The 25,350-nt window shown below is 38.8% G+C and overlaps 1 protein-coding gene across 1 annotated transcript in view; it reads right to left on the reverse strand.

The window, feature by feature from the left end:
• The window catches only part of LTK (leukocyte receptor tyrosine kinase), a 97,872-nt gene that overhangs the window by 53,308 nt on the left and 19,214 nt on the right, over positions 1-25,350 (reverse strand). The window contains exon 2 of the mRNA XM_061343773.1: positions 1,590-1,700. Within this exon, the coding sequence (XP_061199757.1) occupies positions 1,590-1,700 (111 nt within the window). The remainder of the gene's footprint in view (positions 1-1,589; positions 1,701-25,350) is intronic.

Genomic DNA, 25,350 nt, shown 5'->3' on the forward strand with positions numbered 1-25,350 from the left:
GTAAAACAGCTTTAGGGATCTCAATAGTTCAGAAATTCCATGCCTGTGTGAGACAAAGCAGAGTCCTGATACAGACATGCTATCCTCTTTCAAATCTATAAAAGTTTGACAGGTTAGCTTAGTACTCATAAACTTATTGCCAGAAGTAGTAATATTTTTATCAGATAAAAATCAAGTTGGTCATAAAACCCAGAAAGCAATTTCTCTCCCAACAGCATAACAGTGCAAGAGAGCAAAGTGAGAGCTCAGAAAAGAAAACAATGCCTTTTCTTTTTTAGATGGTTAGTTGAAACTAGTATTTATGACAAAATAATTACAACAAATCTTATCAGTACCTCCACTTACAGTAGCAGTGACTGTACCAATATAGACTTAACCCTTCGAACATGCCTCATATAGTGAAGCAGTTTGCAGCTCAGATAAGTGAACACAATGTTCTCTTTCAAAAGCACCTAATTCCCATACTCTCTGGGCTGTATAAAGCCGATCTGCCACAACCTGACGCCTGTCAGGATCATGATGCCTGGAAGAAGATCTGAAAGAGATCAGAGAAGTGATTGGGTGTTCAAGGCCAGGTTGGACAGAGCCTTGGGTGGCATGGTTTAGTGGGAGGTGTCCCTGCCCATGGCAGGGGGGTTGGAACTGGATGATCTTAAGATCCTTTCCAACCCAAACCATTCTATGATTCTATGAGAGAAGTTGCTGACATCTGATAAAAAAAGGACTCTGAGCTTTCTAGTGACAGATCATGTATTGTGTTGCAATGGAGATACTGATCAACAAGAAGCTGCCGTTTAGCATATATCCCAGGACAAGAACTGGGTACACTCATGGTCACAGTGAAAGAGAACACCAAAAGCTACAACTTCTGATACAAATGTGTGCCACGTAACAGATGCTTCATATCCAGCTTTGGTTAGCACCTATGAACTTGGGGAACTTCAAGCACAGGTCCATGGAAAAGCAAAATCAACAGAAATGAAAAAAGTAAAATATAGAGAGAAATGCATCTGTATTACTACAGGCAGCAAAGAACATACCTTAAGATGCTACAAAAGTGCTCTGATGAAGCTTAGACTGAAGAAAACTCTTAGACAGTCCAGCGTATGTCAGAAAAGAGAATCACACTTTAAAGCACTAGATACCATCTGCAAGATGTCACTATAAGGAACTCCTCTATAGCAAAGCTAGCTCACCTTGCCACCTCCTTTGAGAAACATATGTGAGTTTTCTACCATGCAGAGGCCTATCTCTACTATTTAGCATCTTCATTAATGACCTAGGCAAGGGGGAAGAGTGCATCCTCATCAAGCCCACAGAGGTTACAAAACAGAGGAGCAGCTGACACACGAGACTTCCTTATTTTTTTCCCCTGTTGTGTTCTTTTTTTGGTTTATTTTGGTTTGGGTTTTTTTCTTAATAAGGAAGCAAGGGTTTCCCTTAAAGTTTCTGAGCCTTTGCTCCACTTCCAATCAGAAACCTAGTAGCACAGCTTTCTGGCAAAGAGTCCTTGTGACTGCCAGCATTTACCTTGCACTTAGATTCTGAAGTAGAAATAAGGAGGATGTGAACAAGAAGACTTGTAGTACCTGGTTTGGAAGGCTGATGCAATGAAACCATCGTATTTTTTATCAGGGAGTGCTTCTGAGGTGGATTTGCTGAAGAAGAGTTTTCTTCATGTGATCCAGAACAGGAGACAACTATAATGGAACAAAAAGAGCAGGGCAAGAGTTTGATGTTTCTATACAAAACTATATGCTCCCATATTATTAAGCATGAACATATATTTAACAAAGCCCTGTTATATTACATTCACCCTCGTTACAGTGTACTGGTACAGTATCTTCCTGATGATGTTCCAGAATAGCCCTACTACTTCCCAGGAACATAACTACAACAAAATATTTTACTTAATAATCTGTTCTTTACTATTCTTTATCCACTCCCATTTTTACCAGCATATAACCTTTGAAGGGACACTGTATATTCTAGTAGTGACCATGTTGCTGTAACAGTACATCTAGCTGCTTGTCAATAACTACATCTCTAAAGCATTCAGGTTGGACGAAGCTTTGAACAACCTGGTCCCTGCCCATGGCAAGGAGGTGATCTTCAAAGGCCCATTCTGACCCAAAAAATTCTGTGATTAGAAGAAGAGTTCAACTTTAAAACATATGTTATCTATGCAACACATGACATGGGTTTAACAGCAACCATTTGGGAGGACCTGCATAAATCCTCATCTTCACCACAGGAGAACACCTCATCTGAAACTAACACTAATGAAACCTTTGCACCACTGCAACCATTTAGGGAACAGATTTGGTTCTAATTACCAGGCATGAAGTCTGGGATTTTCAAAGGAATCAGGTAACTTTCCTGTATCTGATATCTAGTAATATGTACTCTCTCCAGTACCCATCCTGCACCACTCTATTTCAGGAATCCCTTTGTCATGTATCTATGAGAATCTTCATTGGTACCTGTGACATTTGATCATAAGTATGGCACTAATATATACTCATTTGTGCCTTTTTATTCAAATCCTAGAGTCCTCATGTAAAGTTTGGTTGTGCAGAAAAAAAAAAACACCAACAACTAAAATCTCAGAAGATATAAAAGGCCATAGAAATTATTTTCTGCTTCACCACATGAAGAGTAAATTCATCATGTTCAGATTAGCTGGTTTTAAACAGAGGTGTTCTTCTGGATCAATTATTCAAGTAAAACAAGTTTACCAAAATTATTATCCAATGTGGTACTTCTGACAAGGGAACATTCAGTCCCTCCTGAATTCTCTTTGGAACAACTCATACCAGCAATGGCTTTTTTATTTATTTAACCTGTACATGTGAAAATACACAAGTCCCAAACTAAGCACACAGTGATCTTTATTTAAGATTGTCCCTGGTTGCTTCTTTTCTAGGAATCATAAATAAGTTGACTAAAACAAATATGCTTGTTTTCTAAAGGTGTTCAAAGACTGAGATGCAAAATAAACTGCTTTCAAACCTCAGCCACAATGGTTATGAATTCAGCAATATAAAAGTGTAAAATCATGTCAGAGGAGATAGGAATCTTATTCACATGAATTGCAGTTGAGACAAAGACATATATACATGCCATTGGTAAGAAACAGCTAAGATATTTTCAGCAGAAGTCATCTGAACAGTAATATGAAAACATACAGAAGGATCTAGAAAGAAGAAAACAAAAAAGAAGCCCCAAACCTAAAACATACGTTTAACTTTTTCAAACTTACCACTGCTTTTAGTTTTTCAGCAGTATGTAGTCTGATTTTGAACTGCTAAAACAATTTCCATTTTAATATATGACAACATGCATTACACAGTGAGGAAAATGCTGTAAAAGGTTTCATAGCATGAGAATTCTATATCCGTCCATCTTTTATTATAGGACTAAAGACAGGCATCGGTCCTCATAGGGTTGGTTCTAAGGGTAAGATGAACGGAAGAGCATCATGCTGCAGCAGACACCTGCTGTACTGGTATCAGACCTGTGATGCCCACAGACCAATTGTCAAACACTAGATTTTTTCCCTGCCTCTGTGTTAAAATATGTAGGGATATTAATGTTGAAAGAGGTGATTCTGCACTGTATATGACACTGACAATCATCTGCTAAGTAAGCTATCTTCAATCATGGTATAAAATCCTCAGGAAGAATGTGAGTTCCTGTTGTGGCACTTGGCTGCCCAAAGTTTGTCCAGCCTTATATGAAAGGCTTGCCTTATGAAAAATCCATGCTGAAAAATTAATCACATATTGCACACACAACTATTTCACCATATTGAAAGAAATTCTGCTGTGGAAAGGGAACAAGACCTTTCAACAACTTGAGTCTGCTCCTCCCAGCTTATGCTCTGTGTTTGATGAGACATTGCTCAGTTCTGGATCTCCCAGTCTTTGTTAAGCACTGCTGTAGCTTCAGTATTTACTTCCCTCAGGGCATTCTGTAAAGTCTGTTCCACCCACTCATCTCCTCACACACTCCAAGCTGCTCATGTATTTTGGAAATAGCCTGAATATCACGGGACCCACAAAACTTAGTGCAGTCATGGCAGGAGCTCTGCTAGAGACATTTCCTAGGACATTTCTCCTGATAAAACTAAAACTTAATAAAACTATTTGACCTGCACTGTCCCCCCCTCTCCCAGTTACATAAACACCTTTGGGATTTTCCTGTTCTTTCTCATTAAGGAACACAAGTTCCAGTGGCAGACTACCATGAGCTAAGCTACTTGAAATATGAATCTATTGCTTTAGTGTGGAAAAAACTATAAGAAACCATTGCCATGGGTAATAACTGAGACAAAAATGGTACAAAAGTTTTTTTAGTACTGCTGAGATACATGTTTATGAAGTTTGCTGGTCTGGTATTAAGGTATATTAAAACTTACTGCTTTGTCACAAAGAGCACCGCATGAAACTTGATCTACTAATTACATTATCCACCATGTCAGCAACATTCTATTCAAATTTGGCAAAAAGCAAAGTTTCATTCAAGTGCTTGGTATCAACCCTATTCATTTCCTCTGGGAAGATGCCACTTACTCAGCTGGGCCTATGAGAGGAAGGAAAGGCAGTTATTACACTGAGAAGCAAAATATACTTAGAAGACCCTAGACATAGTGATAGGCAAGGAATTTGCTCATACACACCGCAGGAATATGTTCCCATTCATTCATTTTCTCACAGCAAAGAATTTCTGACTATGGTCAAGCAGAAGAGGACTTACAGTATGACAAATCCATGCATGAGGTCTGTGCAGTGATTCTGTAACACTGCAGGCTACACTCTTACTTTATATCTCAGTTATTTTTCTCTCTCACTCTTTCAACTTCTCTGATTAAACTGAAAAATCTAGTGCAGGCACTAAAAAGAAACTCTTCTTCACTTTCTTTTGAAATTGGGAACTCCAGAGATGCTTCCAATAACCCCACATCACATCCTCTCATACATGCGTGTATGTAATTCTTGCATGACATGAATTTAATCATTAAACAGACAATAAAGACTATTGCTTATCAACTACATGATTTCTCTGACTTGACCACCAAAAAGGCAATGATTTAAGTGAAAAGAAATAAAAGACGGAGAGAAAGGAGATCCAGCTAAGTCTGCCATTACAGAACATAGAATGATCAGGAAGAAACAGTGAATGTATTCAACTGTCACAACAAAAATATGAGATCTTTTAAACAGCACAGCACTTCTTCTGTTCTTGAGCACAATAAAATCAGAAGCCTCCAGCACTCAGAAGGTAATTCCATTTCTTTCACTGTCTTACAGAAAAAAGCATTCAGACATCTGCAGGGCTGAAATTCTCCCTGAATCCTGATGTTACTTTGCAGAAGAGAAGAAAATTACAGAAAATACTTATAGAACTCATGATGGGAAATCAATTCCAGGTCAGCCAAGCCATCTTCTTGCCAAAATAGGAGTTTTCTTTAGAGCATTTTCTAGTGTTTTCCCCATCCAGTACCAAAATAGCAACTCAGTATTTCTCACTGTTTCTCTGAGAAGATAGCCTAATGTATAGACTAATAGATCTGACTGCCAGAAAGTCAGGGTAGGCAAGACAATGGCTTTTTGTCTACTACCTATCCTAGTATTTTTCAGTTACTGTTAAACCTTTGCCTTTCAGCTCAATAAATAATCTCTCTACTTCATGAGTATTTACAGCTTTAAGTTATTAACCTTTCACCTTGAAAATATCACTGTGATCTCCTGCTGCTTACTATTAAACTCTTATTCTTTGCTCATTAGTTGGTCCATTCACATGTCCCTTGCTTACTTCATCACCCTTTATGTACTCTGGACAGATAGACTATAGGTAATGAATGGTCAAAAAGGGGAGGAACATGACAAAATGCAGTATTGCTGAAGCTTACTCTATTATGTGATACTTTAGAATCTGCTTAGAGCCCTCTCCAGTTTTTCAGGATCCTTGCTGAGAGGCAGACATCAGCACACACTAATGCCATGCAACACAGAATGGCCATTCTGCTCCCTCCTGAGATCAACCCGTTTATCCATAAAACAGTCTCATCAGTCATTTTGGCCAAAATAAATCATCTTAGCTCATCATTCACCATGACATCTAGTTTCTCTCTGTCATATTTCCTTTCAGAACAGGTATTCCCACCCTCCGTATCATTTACTGATAAAGCTGTTAAATAGCCCATAGCTCAGAATGTACAGGAAACATACAGACAGAGTTAATAGACAGTGATTTCCATTTACACTTCTGTTTTAAATGTACATGTGATTTGTATCACCTTAGGCACGCACTGAAGTCCATATCAAGAGTTAACTATTTAAGTATGTGACTGATGTTGAAATGTCCTACATCCACACTTACAACTTCTGTCAAAGTAGTAAACTCGCCAAAAAAATGACACCGTAACAAGAAGTCTTTCCAAATAAGCCTTTTAAATTGACATGTAATTATAAATACTTTTCTAGTTCTTCAATCCTATATCAAGTATTCTGACGGTTTTACTCAGGTTGATGTTAAGTAGCAATCTTTGTATTATCAAGCAGTCTTATTCACAAGAGTAGAGTAAATCAGTGCATCATTAAATACAGCATGTTCCATTTACCCTTTTTAAATACTAATGCATCATGAAGATTCTTTCAGTTCTCCAGAATTTCTTCAGTATCCCAACACTTACTGAAAAGTTCAACATGGTTGTCTTTTAACGCTCCTTAGCTAGCTCCTACAGAATTCTTGAACACAAGCTGTCTTGACCAGTTGTTTTACAAACTGCATTTTAATAACTGCTTTTTCACAACATCTTTGTGTGTTACGAAAACCATTACATTACTTCTATGTGACAGCAGAGAAACAATTGTTTGGAGTGTTTTTCCTAGAAGAGAAATATTTATTATCATTTTTCTTTTTTGTCTGTATTATTGATAAAGCTACCACACACATCTATGACAGATTTCATATCATTGCCAAGGTGATTTTGCTACTAATGTGCTTAGAAAATTTCCTTAGGCTTAACTCTGTTGCTGGTTTCTTCTTCATTACTTTTGCTTTCTTCATCTATTGTTAAACTTGTGACTTTTCAACTTCCTTTTGCTGAAAGCAGTGTACTTTTTTCCTTATTTTTTATACCAGCATAGTCACCCCTTTCAGCTATATATTTGTGGCTTTCTCACCATTTACACAAATGGCCCAATTGGTATCTCAATTTTTCTATCCATAGCCTTTTTTTCAACTGAGTTAGTGTGACATTGTTCTAAACTTTCAGGTGTTATTTAGTCACTAAAGTCCATTTCTTGGAATATCTAGGCTAAATTACATATTGGACCACTTCAGATTTTATTCTGTTTTAAAGAAATGTGTATTCAAGCCACAATCACTTTCACTTGTATACCATCTGGGATTAGTTCTGAGCTCAGTTCTTCCCTCAATTCTTGATTTGCTTGAGAATAGGACTAAGACAATATCCTCATCTGTGATATGACGATTTGCATTCAGATATTGCCATCTATTCAAAGTTTGCAAAGATGTTCTCCTGCTGGCAGAATGAAACCTCTAGTATGCCACTTGTATTGAAGGCTTCACATACACACATACACACAACAGGCTAGTTACTATTGCATCCAGGTCTTTAGTTGGATTTGACATCAGCAAACACATCATTTATTTTAAGTATTAGTTGATCTTTTGGCCTTCAAGATCATTTGGTCGAATGGCTGGGGAAAGAGGAATGTCATTTTTGCCATGTGATGCTGTTCCTAATCTACTTCTTTTGATTCTAATTACAGGAAACCTCTTTCCTAGTCTGAGAAATGCTAGTTTATCGATATACATGTTTAGAAATCAGTAATTCCATTCCATTGCCACTTGTTTATTAGCCAGCCTCATAACATTGGGAGTAAGCAGATAATGAACTCCTCTTTCAGTCCTTGGTGCTTGGATTAATTTTATTCTTTACACTTTGACTCTCTGCTAAGCAAGTGATTTTTAGTCATTGATTTTCTATCATTTCCCTTGGCTTCTAACATAACAGCATTCAAAGAAGTCTAGCCTAACAAGTCTAGGAGGTTCCCATTCAGTGAGCTGGAGGCTAGTCAAACCATACAGCCTCTTTTCCCCAAAGAATATATACATGCATTTCATAGACCCAAGTCTTATAAAACATATCTGGCTAGCAGAATACTTACAGACTTTTTTATAACTTTCTGTACTATTTTATGTGTCGAACATGGCATCTAAGAGCATACCTTGCATGTGCTTCTTCTTTGGCATCATTCGAAAATATTAAAAATTAGTTATATTCTGCAAAACTAAACCCAGTCAGATACTCATGTATGGACTACCCTTGGTAGCTCCTTGTTTATTTACTTCAGAGAACCTACTCAGCTGCTGCAATCCTACCTGGTACCCCACCCACAAGAGACACACCACCACCTTCTGAACCACCTGCTGATTGCTGACAAGGCTCTCCCTTGAAGGATGGTAAGTGGATCAATCTAAAAGCTTTTCAGAACCAGGCACCGAGCAATTCCCTGTTACAATATTCACCTGGATTACCAAAGATCATCTGCAGTTTCCATGAATACAGAATGACCAGACCTTTACTGTTATACAAAATTCATACAGTCCTCCTTCCTGCTGCTCACAGCACGCTGGCTTCCTGGCTGCCCCTGCTCACACAGAATGCTGCTTTGTCTCTCATTTCCTCACTTTCTCTATTCAGTCACATAGTGGCCCATTCCTTCCCTGGAAAATGGAGTTTCCTGAATCATATTGTCCAACCATTCTTTGTCTTCTCCAATGCTTTGTAGGCTGCGTACTTATCCTTTCATGCCTCAAATCTTTCTAATAAAATCACTATGCTGCGCTTCAAAAACATAAGATTCCTTAAGCTCCAGCACAGTATATTGCAGGTTTCCACCACTGTATCACAGCTATTAGACCCAGAAGTTTTGCCCATGCCATCTACATTTTTCTCACAAACCTCACCTATTAGATAAGATGCAAGATTAAATTCTTGGGACCTTCTTGATACTACTTTACTAACTTGGCAAATTGCCTTTGAAGAGCAGCTTACTAATTATGATTTCTTATTCAGTTTTCAGTGTACATCTACTGAAGTAGATCTGAATGACTATTTTAATTACAGTTGAGATATAGGTTGCCAGAAACACATCTTGAAATCCAAAAATATGTCATCTACTGCATCCTCCTGATCTACTAACAGTGTGTACATGTGCATACTCATGTGTGCATATAGTGTCACATAAACTTAGAACGATTTCTTTTTATAGCACAGCTGCTCATTACTCATATGTCTATTTTTATAATACTAACTACTTACTACTTGTAGATAATAAGGCTTTGCATTATGTCTCACCTTTCTTAAAGCTGTCAGTAATAAATCACATGCTGCCCAGTTCTCCTAAGGTTTTCCAAGGACCTTTCAGATGCACTGTCCAGGGACCTCCATTCTGCACTATTTACATTCTCTTCTCTGCTCAGCCTGGGAGATTGCTAGCAGAAGAGGCATCTACTCCATTTCTGCTGACTGTGTACAGACATTGTACTGATAGCTAACAGGTTGTAGGCCTGTTGGTACTGAAGAGTGAAGCTGTAGATCATACGGATTGAGTTTAAATGACCTGCAGCTTCACTGGCCATCAACTTCTGTTTTTCTTGGTAGAATTATACTGGTTTGAGCTACAGCCTGGCATCTGAAAGTTGGCCATTCCTAGGGTGATAGCCTGTAAAAACACACATATGCTGCTTATATCACATCTGTGTAGCAGACAGGATTCCAAATCCTGAACTCTTGTACCTTTTCTTCTCTTCCTTCTCTATACATATTAATGGAGAAAGAAAAAATTAAAATCAACTAAGAGTGGCATAATTGTGTTTCCCTCCCAGGAAATACGAATCTTCCTGGATTCCTAAAAACTGGCCAAAACAGAGGAGGAAAAAAGGTTAAATTTTTCAGGTGAACCTTTCAATATTTTCAATCTAGTTCACAGTCTGGCCACATAAATTATTACAATGTCAAAACCAGAAGGATGACAAGCTGGGGCAGAGGAAGAATTCAAGCCTTTCAAGCTGGCTTTGCCATTAGAGGAAAGGGATGTGAAATTGCAGCCTGAGATACCTGTTTTAAAACAAACTGTCAAAGAACCATCATCACAGAAGAAGCAGACATTAGATAACTGGCTTACATTGGATGTGTAACTCTGAGATGAGTAAATTAAGGGGGATGTGTCCAACTCTTAATAGAGCTTTTTAAGCATCTCCAAAGAAGAGCCAAGGAGTACATGATGGAAATACATTTTTCCTTCCAAGGGAACAGCACTTCAAAACTGTTGTGCTCTTGTGCATAAATTTATAAGAAGAAATATAATTGTTTTATTCTTTCAGAACAGCATCATTACAGGGTTTTTCAATTCCAGCTTAAAAGGGATATGTATGTGTGAATTCACACATGGAGATGTGACAGGCATAATTAGTCACAAAAAAAAGGTGCAGGAAGGTTTAAAGCCTGTAAATGCAGAGACTGAAAGGGGAAGAGAAGGGCTCCCTCAAAAGACTACCCGTAGCCCCACACTCTGCTGATGACTGTAAAATGCTGAGCAGTGACTACTTTCTCATTACATATTTTTATATGGAAATGCCAGTCCTATTACCTAATAGGAAATACTAATATCTTCCAAATATTCACATGGATCCTATTATAGCATTTTGCTAAGGTTGAATCATGTTGTCTTTACTCTGTAATCTGCTCTGAGTTCAGAATTTGTAACAATGCAGTAAAATGGTGTAATATCCAGCTGAAGGAAAAGATTCTAATGTTTTCAAAACAGACTTTGCCATATTGAATGACTCATGGTGATTAAGTCAAAGCACAAATTTGGACCAATTTGGCTTGTGGAAAATGTTAAGATTTTGAGTCTTCATCATGATCAAGAATGAAACAGATTTCCAAAACAAGTTGCCCACAAAACAGAGTAGAATCATAGAATAGTTAGGGTTGGAAAGGACCTTAAGATCATCAAGTTCCAACCCCCCTGCCATGGGCAGGGACACCTCGCTCTAAACCATATCACCCAAGGCCTTGAACACTGCCATGGATGGAGCATTCCCTACTTCCCGGGGGAACCTGTTCCAGTGCCTCACCACCCTAACAGGAAAGAATTTCCTCCTTATATCCAATCTAAACTTCCCATTTAAGTTTTAACCCATTACCCCTTGTCCTATCACTACAGCCCCTAATGAAGAGTCCCTCCCCAGCATTCCTATAGGCCCCTTTCAGATACTGGAAGGCTGCTCTGAGGTCTCCACGCAGCCTTCTCTTCTCCAGGCTGAACAAGCCCAACTTTCTCAGCCTATCTTCATACAGGAGGTGCTCCAGTCCCCTGATCATCCTCAAGGCCCTCCTCTGGACTTGTTCCAACAGTTCCATGTCCTTTTTATGTTGAGGACACCTAGATTTTGATCAACTCATAGGCTAAAATGCCAATAAAACCCCTCTGCGAAGTGCCAGAGTGACCAATAAAATTAGGCAAAAGAGAAAGAGAAGACTTATTTGCTAGACAGCTGCCTTCTAGAGGGTGTTAAGCTACCAGCTTCAGGATGCCTCTGCATTCTGTGGCCTGTGGCAGGAGCTGTGTCCCAGTCCTTGAGCTTCCATGGCATAGCAATGCAAAATTTTGCAGAAAAAAAGAGGAATTGTGTGCCAGCAAGAAAGTGAAAGAAACAGAATTTTGAGATCCAAGTTTTGATTAAATTATTACAATGAATGTGGAATTGATCCTGTAGAAATCAATTTAATAAAAAGTAAATTATATTTAATTACTTGATTTCACACAACTTAACTGGGGAGGGCAAAAGAGACTTTAAGTTGTTCTTCAGCTCCCTTGATCTTCGGGGCTACTTAATGTGCCTTTCCATACTTGCTTTACTAGGAAGAGCCTTAGGAATGCTCTGAAGTATGCACTGCTCCAAGAATCCCTCCGGGGCTGCTCTGCTCACAGTGGCTATCCAAGCACAAAGGCACATTTCCTGCACTTCTTTTTTCTTTGAACTACTTTGGACACAAGGATGACTGCCAACTCTTGACATCTAAGGATTCCCCTTTGAGAACTTAACCCTTGCACAGCAGCACAAATCAGCTGTAAGGATGCTCCATACAACACTAAAAGCAGTTTTATTCGATACACAGCTTCCTCTGTTAACTCTTCCCAGACAGGAACAGAAGCTCCCTCTAGAGCATTGTGTCCAGCAGAGACACTAATCAGGAGGAGGGTTCTCATACCTGTTATGCTATTAGCCCTGTGAGTCACTGTGCATAACAACACAGATGATGGGACTAACCTCTTGGAGAAGGTGCTTTTATCAAAACAAAGGGAAAACGTGATGCAAAGATCTGATTACTGTTGTCTTATCAGCCCTCCCTCAGCAATTTTATTCTTCAAGACTCCAGGCTGTCGAATCCTACAAGCTTTTTCTCCAATATTCAGCTTCTGTATGGATATGATAGGATTAAGGGACTGGAAACCAAACCATAAATGGGAGACAATTTCATCCTTTTGCAGTTTCATATCAGAAACAAGATTGTCTCTTAATATTATTAAACCGTACCAAAATCCACTCTCTGCTGAAGAGCACATGACAACTACATGTTGCAGTGAATTCTGCAACACTGAGAGGATATTGGTAGCGAAAGAGAAATGCCTAAAACTTGCATGCTCCCAGACTGCTTCCATGCTAATATTCAAAGCCCTGTGCATAAACTGCATGCAAAATGCTTCTTAATACAGTTTTGCCTTGAAGAGGTATGCACAGTTGTGGCTTCACACACAGAGATCCATTTGCCCAACAGTCTTCCCAGCAATGAAGCAAGAAAAATATTTTGCCACATTTACTTTCAGCAATGTGAAGACACTCAGATATTAAATTAAATAGATGACATATAAACCAAGCAGCTCAATACATACAGCTGTTTCCAAGATGCGACAGTGACAAACACAGCAGAAAAAAAAATGAAATTACCACTTTGGGAAAGCACCAGATACCATGTTTTAAGGTGAAAAAATTATGCTTAATAAAAAAAAAATGGTCAGTCTAATACATATAATGTCATTTGTAAAGAGTAAATACCTATTTCAGTTGACCATACCAATCTTGAAGAAGTTGTTTCTGTTTTTCTGCTATTGGGCATACTGTATTTTCGCTTCTAAATCACAAAATCCTCCTTGTGGAATCAATAGTAAATATATAACACTAGGAACTTCCTCTACTTCCTTTCAACACCCTTACTAATAATTAACTGCTTTATTAAGAAGATTCAGCTATCTTTGCCTGTACTTACTCTCTTTAAAAGAGGCTCTGCTCTCAGCTTCCTTTTAATGAAAAACAAGGAGGGAAGAAAGAGTAATACTACCCCTACAGAAACACAAAAGACTGAAAGAGCCTGCTAGTTAGCTGCTTTACTCACTTCTATTCATCGCTTCTGAGACCGACCCAGAGATGAAGTTCATCTCAACACAAGGAGGAGCAAGGCATTAGGAGTCAGCAGCAGGTACAGAGCACAGAACGTAGAATGAGAGAGATTTGCTAGAACCAAGATATTTGTCGTTGTCCTGGGCCTAATGCTGGTACAGTTTTGTTTAGCAATGGTATCTTTTAAAACTGAGCTACTACTATTAATGTTCCTCCTGAAGTGGAATTTTGCAGTAATAACATAGCAAAATGTTGCAAACTGCATTTTCATTACTATAGTTTTGGCTAGGGTTCTCATTATGATTCATTAATTTGAAAGAGAAGTTCAAATGTGTCAAGGTAAGTGAGCTGAACAAACAGCATGCAATTGACCTGATAGTTATTGCAATATATTGATCATTTACCAATTCAGACACACACACAAAAAAAAGGAGGAGAATGTAAATGTTACTGCCTATGTGATGTCTTTACACCTAAAGACAAATGAACTGAAGAGTTACACGCTAACATGCTGGAAAACCAGAACAGCAGTACTTCACCAAGAATGCCCCCCAACTACCCAGCTAGCAGAACGGAACATCCGAATTTCCATGAGAAAGTCAATAGCAAACTTTAATGGACAGCAACTGTGCAATTTGCATGAAGAGCAAGTGTCTGAAATCCTTAAAAGAGAGTTCAGAACAAAAAAATCCTAAGTAAACTCGAGGGTAAAACAGATTTTGTTTGTTTCTTTGTAGCATCTAGAATGCTAAATACATTGGGATACATGGTGCTAGCGACAGCAAGTCAGCAGCTGCCAAAGAAAACCTCTGTCAGCAGCAGATAAAGCCCACAACAGAGCTGGAAGGAGTCAGGACACAAGAAACTATGTGATCACAGTCCAAAGATAGTTGCTGGCACAAACGTAGAACGAGGCAGATTTGCATATTGCTTTGCCAGGTCACTTGCCTGACTTCCCACCTTGACCATCCAGCTCTGAGTTCTGCAAAGTGCCAGTGTGCTAGTCTGTGGGTGAGAAGTTTAATCTGTATTGTTTTAAAAAGAAGAAAAATAGCAATAATCAGTAGGATTGTTAGCAGTCTCTTTCATCTGACAGTCTTGCTATCTAGGAACAGGACAAAAATTGGCTTTTTATCAGCTCTGTCATTAAATTTCTCCTTTATCTCAGCTAGATTCACTGGCAGGCTTCCCACTCTTCTCACAACAGCATCGACAAGAGTTTGAGTAAAACATCTGACTTCAAAACATTTCACAAAGATACAGCTGCAATACTAGCGTTTTATGTGAATATGGAGAGGCATACCAGAAAGGTAACATATCATAGACAAAGTATAAAGAATAAGGGGCATGAAAGTTCAGAGAAGTGGGGAAAATATGTGGGTAACAAGAAACTTGTTATCTAAACACTTGTGTTTCTATAACCAGGAGAGGAATGTGAAAAATAACCGATGTTACTGTTCTATTTACTTTTTTCTACTTGGTCACCCTCATGTGAAAATCACTCTGGGCTCTATGATTTCAAAGGGTAATATCTTGTATACAAAGAAAGATACATTCACCATTTGACTTGTAATTTAATATTATGATAATGTTTTCTTTTAATCAAAGACCACAGAGCATTTATTTGAAAGCTGGCTGCTGGCCACCTCTTTTTAAGCTACATGACTCTGTGGTTTCTTAAAGCTGTGTGAAACTTCTATTATGAAATTCAGGAGAAGAGAAACCCTCAAGACCTGAAGAACTGGATCCCATTTTCAGCTCTTCAATTGATTATTAATGGTACAGGTATGGGCAGAAGCTGTGATCAATAATACTTTCCAAACAGACAACACAGTTAAATAGGACCAGGCTCTATCCAGTGTAGAGGAAGGCAAAATCCCAGGTCAGAAGACCTCACATTCTTAGACAAGAGACAATGAAGAAATGTCACAGCAAATAAAGTTGCATGGGAAGAATAATAAAATATGCTAGGAGGAGTCTAGTTGGAGGCCTGTATCTAGTGGAGTGCCTCAAGGGTCGGTACTGGGACCAATATTATTTAATATATTCATCGATGATTTAGATGAGGGAATTGAGTGTACTATCAGCAAGTTTGCTGATGACACTAAGCTGGGAGGAGTGGCCGACATGCCAGAAGGCTGTGCTGCCATCCAGCGAGACCTGAACAGGCTGGAGAGTTGGGCAGGGAATAACTTGATGAAATATAACAAGGGAAAGTGTAGAGTCCTGCATCTGGGCAGGAACAACCCCAGGTTCCAGTATAGGTTGGGGAACGACCTGTTAGAGAGCAGTGTAGGGGAGAGGGACCTGGGGGTCCTGGTGGACGACAGGGTGACCATGAGCCCACACTGTGCCCTTGTGGCCAAGAAGGCCAATGGCATCCTGGGGTGTATCAGAAAGGGGGTGGTTAGTAGGTCAAGAGAGGTCCTCCTTCCCCTCTACTCTGCCCTGGTGGGACCTCATCTGGAATATTGTGTCCAGTTCTGAGCCCCTCAGTTTAAGAAGGACAGGGACCTGCTGGAGAGAGTCCAGTGCAGGGCAACTAAGATCATTAAGGGAGTGGAGCATCTCCCTTATGAGGAAAGACTGAGGGAGCTGGGTCTCTATAGTTTGGAGAAGAGGAGATTGAGGGGTGACCTTATTAGTGTATATAAATATATAAAGGGGGAGTGTCACGAGGATGGAGCCAGGCTCTTCTCAGTGGCAAACAATGAAAGGACAAGGGGCAATGGGTACAAACTGGAACACAAGAGGTTCCACTTAAACTTGAGAAGAAACTTCTTCTCAGTGAGGGTGACAGAACACTGGAACAGGCTGCCCAGGGAGGTTGTGGAGTCTCCTTCTCTGGAGACATTCAAAACCCGCCTGGACACGTTCCTGTGTAACCTTATCTAGGTGTTCCTGCTCCGGCAGGGGGATTGGACTAGATGATCTTTTGAGGTCCCTTCCAATCTCTAACATACTGTGATACTGTGAAAAGAGACAGATGCAAATATTAAAATGCCTTTTTCTTTCTTTCTTTCTTTTTTTTTTTTTAAAGAACTTGGAGAAACAAGCTATCAAACCGAAGTAATGTCCACTGCTTATTTAGAGAATACACTGGGCTTCCAAAGTGAGTATACTGTCAATTCCTCCCTTACCAAACAGAAGACTCGATATGGTACCTCCTGGAAACCACAGAATGACTGTTAGTGGTAAAGTATACTTAATAAAACTTACTACTACACTGTAGCAAAGCTACTTCTTTAGGTTCTCATTTGCAAGCAGCCAAAGCCTGTAGGTAGATCTTGGGTTAAACATGTAAGGGATTGAAAGACCTGTGCCTGTTTAGAGGAGCACCAGTTGTATTTTGCCATAAAATACTGGCTCAGAATTATTTTGCCCAGAATCCCCACTCACCACTCTTTACTAAACCCACTGGTAATGGAAAAATACACCACACATAATTATAGTGGCTTCCACATATAAAGGCAGTATCTGAATATATGTTGATACTTACAGTTCACACATTACTATTTATCTAGAAGCATCACTGAGCATGCATGTGAATACACGTGTGCACCTGCATATACTAGTGACTGGGACTTGATTACATTTGCTTTGTGCAGAAGAGAAGGTCATGAAAATGTGCAGTCATGCAGAGACTAATTTTAGTCATGTGCTCAATTCTTCTCTAACTGATGAATTTGACTTTTCTTATAGCAATGTAATGCCTTTTTTGGAGCTCGGAAAGCCTCACTGATCACTTTCTAAAACTCTGGAAGTTATTTTTATGGCCAGAAGCTTGGATCTTGGACATGTGTCACTACAACTTAAGTCTCACTGGGAGTTTAGGAAACAGATCTCCTCAGTCATTTTCATAACACACTAGTGCAATCACCATATCCTCTAGCTGCCATGGGGTCCCAATGTGCCTGACAGGCAGCCTGGTGAATCAACAAGGGAAAAGCTTACTTCTGTGAAGGAAATAAGCAAAGGCAGAAAAAAAGCAGACCAAAACTCTACATAGAAATGAAAGGGGTAATCAAAGGACTCAATTCCAGAAAGTTTGTATCTTCACAGGTGAGTAAAGTTTTTATATTGCATTTTTATCAGAACTTGTAAACACACAATGGGAAGACAATAAATCCACTGCATATTCTCCTTACCTCTTGCTCGTCTGCTCCAAAGAACTTAACCTACTCTTTTCAAAGGGCCAGAGATTGCATACCTCCTTACACGAAATAGCATGTGCCCCAGAAAACATTTTTGGCAAAGCCATGCCTGGATACTGCTGAATGTAAGAAACGAAGCAGAAGTATGAATAGCACAATCCAGAAGAACTGTGCTATGAACAGAGAGCAGAGATGGTGATACAAACTTGAAGTGTAACAGGCTTGCCCTTGCCTGGGATAATTTAGCTCTGAGAAAAGGATGTATCATTACCAGGAATCCTACACACATGACTGCATGCAGGCTACAGTGGTCCTAGGTAAAAATCACATTTCTCGACTTAAATCAAGACATTTGGAATCTTGCCAACACTATGTACTAAAAATGCTCCCCCCAGGAATACAAAAGAAAGAACATACAGGATACACTCCCTTAGACCATGTGAGAAAATGTCTCCTAATTTTCCACCCAGTTGTGAAAGTTTGGTTTAGGCCATAAATACTGAAAAACCACTAAAGGTACTTGACTTGCCTGATCTCTTGGAGGAAAAACACAGTTATTTTTGTTAAAAGAGAGGATATACATTTTACTCCCTTCTTCAACAGACAATTTAATTCTTTCTTCAGGGCACTGTCCGTAATTCCTGTCATTAATGTCCATCACATGTCTGACAGACCAAAAAGCTCTCTCCCCCTTCTGAAAGAGGGCAGCCCTTGTTCCACCCACATTCTCTGAAGCCAAAATGCTTTTAATTGATTGCTTTTCTCTCTTCTTTTTCTTAAGCATGTTTTTAAAGTCACTCTATAATCTCTACACACTCAGCAACAACTTCAGTTACCTTTCCCAGTATATGTGTGAAAACCCATTACTTTAAACCTTAGACCCAAAAACTCTCAAGCAAGCTAGAAAAACCTTAAAGGCTTTATTTTACAATTAGCTGTTTGGTTTGGGGTTTTTTGTTTATTTGGTTTGGGTTTTTTTCCAGAAGACAGGGAAGGGTAGCAGGTGTTGGAAAAGAAAGAAATGGAAAATAGTCAACCCTGTAACCTGTAGCCATGATGGGGAGGTTTCTGCACATCTGCTCTGCTCATGAATTGCAGACCAGTGTTAGATGGACTGGAAACAAGAGGCTCCTGCCTTAAGACAAAACAGGGAAAGTCACAATCTGTTGATGTCTGTAAGGCTCTGACACAATGACCTGTCCTGATGGTTTTTTGCATTCAACATATAAGCAAAGACTGAATAAAGTGTCTTCTGCCCATTTTTCTTCTGCCGTTCCTGGTAATATAGTTATTTAAGACTGGGAAAGAAAAAGGCAGAGGAGTGAATATCTAGTTAAACTTGCAGCTTGTATGAAGGGCGTCAGCAAATACCCTAAAAGCACATCTTACTTTTTCATCGTGTTATATCATTAGCAGAGTTATCCATAGCAAGTATACTTCTTGGTGTTAGAACCTTATTTGGCTCCTTCTTTAGAAATCAGTCTAATAATTGAGTTACAGAGGAGCAGTGAACAATGACCCCAATTTCTTTATTACCTCAAAAAAATCAGGGCAGCAGGCATGTTGCATGATTAGTACTTCATTTCCTTGCTGATATGACTGGCACATAGGACAATTTACTTGCAAATTTTAAAACCAGCATTTTAGAAATTAAGCAAAGTCGTTTCCTTTCAGCATATTCCATTAAACAGGAAGAATCCTAGCATGTGGGATACTGTTACTTAAGCTGTCTGAAATGGATTTCAGACGTTTAGAAAAATCAAGCTAGTGAAAGGACTTACACTATTAATACTGCTGCTGCTCCCACAAAAATTAAACAGAGCATATGTTGTGTTACCCACTTTAGTTTGATACTCCTTCAATATTGCAACAGTCTTTGTTCAAACAAAACCATCATTTAATGAGGTAACTATCTTTTTCAGGTGTAATGATGCAACCGGCACGTGGAAAAGAGATCAGACTTAATCCTTAGCTCCTACACTTGGCCTGGGTCATAAAACCCATAAGAATTCTTCTCAGCTGCCACAGCTTTGAGAGTTAACTTCACAGTAAGGTCTCGAGGGTTTTTGTTTCCAGCGCTCCTAACAGAGGGTGAATGTCTTGCGGTCCATTTTCATCTAAATTTCCATGACAGGGCTGCCTTGAACTGTGGTGGACTGCATTCAATAACCCAAGGGACCCAACTGGTCTTTTAGTTCTCCATTATTTGTAGCACACTTTGTATCTTAAGTGAATCCACTGCCAGGATGTCACACACTTGACTCGTCCTTGCCTTGGCAGGTTAGACGGCCATTACAGAAGTCCTAGTCTGCCATGAGCACCAAACCAAACAAAAAGCAATGAAGAAATCAGGCTGTTAGTAACACAACAACATTTTTCAACAGTGTGCTGCGTATTCTCAAGCAACAGAAAGAGTCAGTGTGTCCTCCTGGGTTGTGTTTAGACATTTCACATATTTCTGCTTCCTGCAGAACAGACTTCCATCTTTAGGAGCCTTTCACCTCTGCTGAAATCCAGTCCTACTCATGGTTTGATGCTATTGTAGCTTTCCCTCTGTTGTAACTCCTTTGCACGCTGTATTTACTCACAGCTGTTCCAGGATTAACTGACTTTCACTGGAGAAATCTGTTAAATATAAAAGCTTTTGACCTCCAACCAGGTCTCCAAAAATGTGAGTTTGATGAGTCATTTTGAACAACATTATATTTCAGTGGAGATAGATGCTGGGGTTTTAGATGTTTTTTTCTTTAGCTATTTATATGGACATTTCTGCTAACTCAGTTCACAGTAAGGACCCAGGTGTGAACTGATGTTAACTGATGTATTGGAGAGATTTGCTGAAATGAGCAACTACCAGTTTGTGGATAATTACCTGTTATAAGTTAATTTTGGATCTATAATGAGCAAACTGCAACTTACACATTGTATTTCACTGCTGTTTGAAGTATTGTGCGATATGTGGGAACAAAGGATTTAAATAGAGCCAAATATCTTTCAAGTATCAAAGCTAAATTACATTTTTTCCCTCAAGGCTTCTGGGTTCAAAAGAACAAAAAAATACACAAACATAGATCTATGCACTCTGCATAGATTTTCTTTCTAAAATTTGGTAAGAAATATTAAGAACAAAGCAAGATATCACTAGGCCAAAACTGGTTTAAATTCTGTAAATTAAAATCTAACTATAGCCAAGTCTAGGTCACACAGAATTTGGATCAATAAATCAAATTAATGGTGATGTCTTAAATAATCAAATTCTGAAATCATCAAATGAAAGCATCAGCTAATGGAACCAAATCACAAGGTTAACACAGACAGAATTGCTTTGCATCAATCCTCTACCAAGAGATTGAAAGTGATGCCTGTTTTCCTTTGATCTAAAGCTGCACCTCGGTTCCAACCTAGCACAGTGGTCTTGGTGCAGATGTTATGGGTCATGACATTCCAGGCTGATTTTAAATCCTTAAGCAAGTTTTAAGAGAATATAGCAAGCTTCTTTCTTGTATCACATCTTTGTTACACAAACTATTATTACTCTGCTAGTCTTATTTCTGACTTTGCATACAAACCCCCAAATGTGTAATGAAGGTCATTACTGAAACAGGCTGGTAACTCACAGTACTAGCTTTAAATAATGATTCTTCACCTTAATAGTTTCAGAAAGTCTTACCCAGTTCTCATTTATATGGAGGAAACTATTAATAGTATTACTTCCCACCATTTCAACTGTGCCCAGACACTGTATATTCTGTAGGGTAACAAAAAGGAAGTCTCTTTTCTTCAATATTAAAGGTCAAATGGAGAATGAGACTTAAGTTTGGGTTTGGGGTTTTTTTGCCTTTCCATCTTGGAAACTTTGATGCAGATGACTCCAATTACTGGCACAAAAAATGAAGTAGCTTGTAAAACCCTGAAAACTAGCAGTAAAATGAGATTACTCCACATGACATGGTCTGTCTAGGGGCTCCCTGTACAGACATTAGGAAGAGAAAAGTGTCTCTAGACAGCAATTTATTGCATGGCTGCCAGTCATGGATTAGCAACAGAACTGAATCCTCTCTGGACAGCCCAGGTGGGATAAATCTCAGTGTCTCAGGACTGAACTTTTACATTGATACAGGGCAAATGTCTTCACTTCTCAGCCACTCAAAAGCAGGTATTTTTCTACTGGAGGTATTTTTCTGCTCCATAGGACTGGTGAATCATGAGAAAGAGCCCCTGTAATAACCATGTTTTTCTTTTAAAAATAAATTAAAAATTTCAGTAATGGGATGGACTTCCACTTAGGGATTTGGGGACCATGTTACCTCAGAAATCCAAGGACAGTTAATTGACTTCTGCATCCTCAAAATAGCCAGTGTGGTCTAATTCTCTTGTAAGATTCATGCATTTTGCTACCTTACCCAGAGTTTTTAGATGCATTTAAAAATAACAAAACCACAGTACTTAGGCATTTGCCTTTCAAAGTCTTCCCCGTATCACCACAGAGAACCCCAATGGCAGTGACACTATTGTAAGAGCCCATGATGCAAGCAGGAGCAGGGAATGTTTAAAACATGACTCAGCTGGGGTGAACAGGAGACAATGTCAAGGATACTCCATTCCTTCTTTCTCTGGGGTAATGACTGGACATTATAGACAGTATCAACTTCATTTAAAAGGATCCCAGAATCTTCATAGCTGTATCTCACAGCTGAATCACTGCTTTCTGTTCCTTACCCAAACTACATTCTAATAGCAGCTCTGAAAATGAACAAAACATCCCCCTCCAAAAAACCCATACGGATGTTGACAAACTTCTTAACTACTGTCCTATCACTGCACTTGAGAAAATGAGGGAAGCAGAGAAAGCCTCATTTGAATTACATGAGAATAAGTTCTGCCCTCAAGTTTTTTGGTGTGAGTACATTTAATTTATGAAAATTTAAGTTTACCCAGATGCATTTGGATAGGAGTTATTCCAATTCAGTTGCATATAAACTGGAATAACAGCTAATAAAAGGAAATCTTTCCTGTTTATTTCAAGTAGACTAACACCCACTATGGGCTAACACTGCTAGGAATTTCATGTAGCTTCCTGAATTGGCTACCTAATACTTAGTCTTGATATTTACTTATAATGGTAACAGCTACACTGAAAAAAATCAGAATTTTCCATCTTTCCTCAATAATACATTGGGCACTGAAGCTAAGAGATGAGAATTCTTATTGCGCGCTGCATCGTATTTTCACAGTTGTACATGTACTGTCATTAAATATTCAGCAACTTAATAGCACTAATCAAAATCATATTTTTATACTTGGAAATTTGGCCAGTTGCATAAAGTACTCTCTTCTGTAGTGGATCACTTTGTATTTCTTATAGTGCTATGTCCCCAGTGATGGGCACTACTGGGAATAAAGTTACTTCCCAGTCTGCTATTTAAACTCCTTGTTTCCATCATTCTGACACAGAATTAATTTTGGGATGAAGAGGAAGGCCTGGGGGTGGAAAAGGAGAGGATGGGACACTCCTCATTAGCCTCAGCAGCCTAATCCCTTTCAACCACCACAATTCAAAATCAGGTTAACCCCTTCATTATTTAATAGCTTATCTGTTTTCAAGCATGTGTTTAAGAAAGTTATGATCTGTACTCTTAGCAAGTACTTTTGCAATCTTATGTTCATTATTTGAAGTGTAGATGCTGCTGCAGTATCTGTAACCCACATTTGGAGTGTTTACTGCTATGTGATTTCTACCCATAAACTCCTACCAAGTAGCTATTCTGTCAAGTTTGCTTTTCTCGGTCTGGTCACTCGCTTACTTTGCTGTTGTCAATGCTTAAAGAATCTATCCTTGTGAAGAAGTAAATAGTTTCTACCCTATCATCCATATCATGATTTCCACTAATTTCAAAATTACTCCATTCCACAGGTTTTGTAAAAAACATTAAGCAGATCACTTAATTTTTTCTTTAATTAGTCACATCAAAGCCCTCCTGTGATGTCTGAACTCCTTCTTTATGGAATTTTGATTATGGCAACCTAGGGATGAACATGCTTAGATCTTAACTCACATTGCGTTGTTGCCTCCTCCTTTTAAGGTCTTTCTGCTAATTCAGCTGTCATCTTTTTTGCAATATTGCTGTCACAAAGTATAATGGGTGCTGTTTAACCATTCCCAGACACTTTAAAGCTTTCTTGGTGGCAAAGCTGCAGAGCAGAATTCAGTATTCACCCTCTTCACATCAGCCAAGACTCAACATTCACTTCCATGTTGCACAGCTTGTAGTGATCAGAAGCCTGGTGTGCTGATGCACCTCTGGCTGACACAACTCCAACATCTATTTGGTCACATACATAGCAGCTGTAAATATTACCCGTCAAATCCACCAACCTTTTTTATTAAGCTGTCACCCTTTTCTCTGCTGATGTATGCAAAAAACTTCCTCAACTGATTTTAAGAAGTCATGGTTGATGCTTTTACTCTCGTATGACAGTGATACATATCAGATAACCACAAGGGTATAGATGAGCAATAATATAACCACAGTACAGAAATAAAAGAAGTAAACCAATGTTCTCTAATACAGAGAAGAAAGAGAATCTGAGGTCATTCAGCCAGGTTACAAGTATCAAATTATTAACAGATATCCTGTGAACCAGCACCTGGTGTATCTGTCTCTGTAATAACCTCCTGGGTACACACCCTTCCAGAACCCTTAAGATATGAGGAAAGCTGCTATGAGATTATAAATCTGCATAAGGACAGGATTTAGAGGAAAAAAAAAAAAAGAATCAGTGACACCATTGTATGCATCCTTCCACTACGCTACCTCAGTCCTCCAAGATCTGAATGCACACAGCTTGGTATTAGGTAGCACATAGTAAAAAAGGGAATAAAGACAGCCATTTACTAAATAGAAATGATAAGGTTCTCAATAATGATGCTGAAAAAGCAAACTGTTCCATTAACAGTAGATTCTGTATTTACAAGAAAATAAAACAAACACCACAGCACATGTATGACAGAAGAATGTAAGAGCACTACCTCCACAGACAATCTAAAAATCAAGAGCTCTATACAGCTTGAACCCAAAAGTCCTTAACAAACTGGTTGGTGGTACCCCTGCCATAACACGCATGTTAGGAAGTCTCATTATGCTGAAAGCATCTCAGTATGAAAAGAAAGTGAGTGTTTTCTTGATGTTTTAAATAGGTAAAACAGAAACCAAAAGATGTGCTGGGTCCAGGTTGGGTTCTTGTCCAAAATAATGTGGAAATTTTATTATAATTGATTAGTTAACAACAGGAATACACATAAAAAGACAATGTTTCATGGAATAAAAAACTGTCTTAAAACCACCCTATTCTTTGGAGAGGAGAATGGCATTGTCTACCTGAACACTGCTTACAGCTCATGAACTCTTTTCAGTCTTTCAACATATTGAAATTTGCAACAAACCCACCAGTTCAAAACCACACCTGCAATTGGTGACTTTCTAATTACAAGGACTTTCTCCATCAGCTTTCCAAGACATGGCAGAAAAATCACTTCTGAGATCTTTTAGGCTAAATCTTTATGAAAATCAATCCAACATACCTTCATGGATTTCTCTTGTTAATGGCATTCATTAGTTTATTTGTTGGTATTACCTTCTTTACAATCCTTTGCATGGTACGGATATTAAAGAACACGCTAGGTCTCCAGGGA

This window comes from Neopsephotus bourkii, unplaced genomic scaffold (assembly GCF_033783945.1).
Source record: "Neopsephotus bourkii isolate Nb327-2 ecotype Australia unplaced genomic scaffold, CSIRO-AGI_Nbou_v1 NB_1825, whole genome shotgun sequence".
NCBI lineage: Eukaryota > Metazoa > Chordata > Aves > Psittaciformes > Psittacidae > Neopsephotus > Neopsephotus bourkii.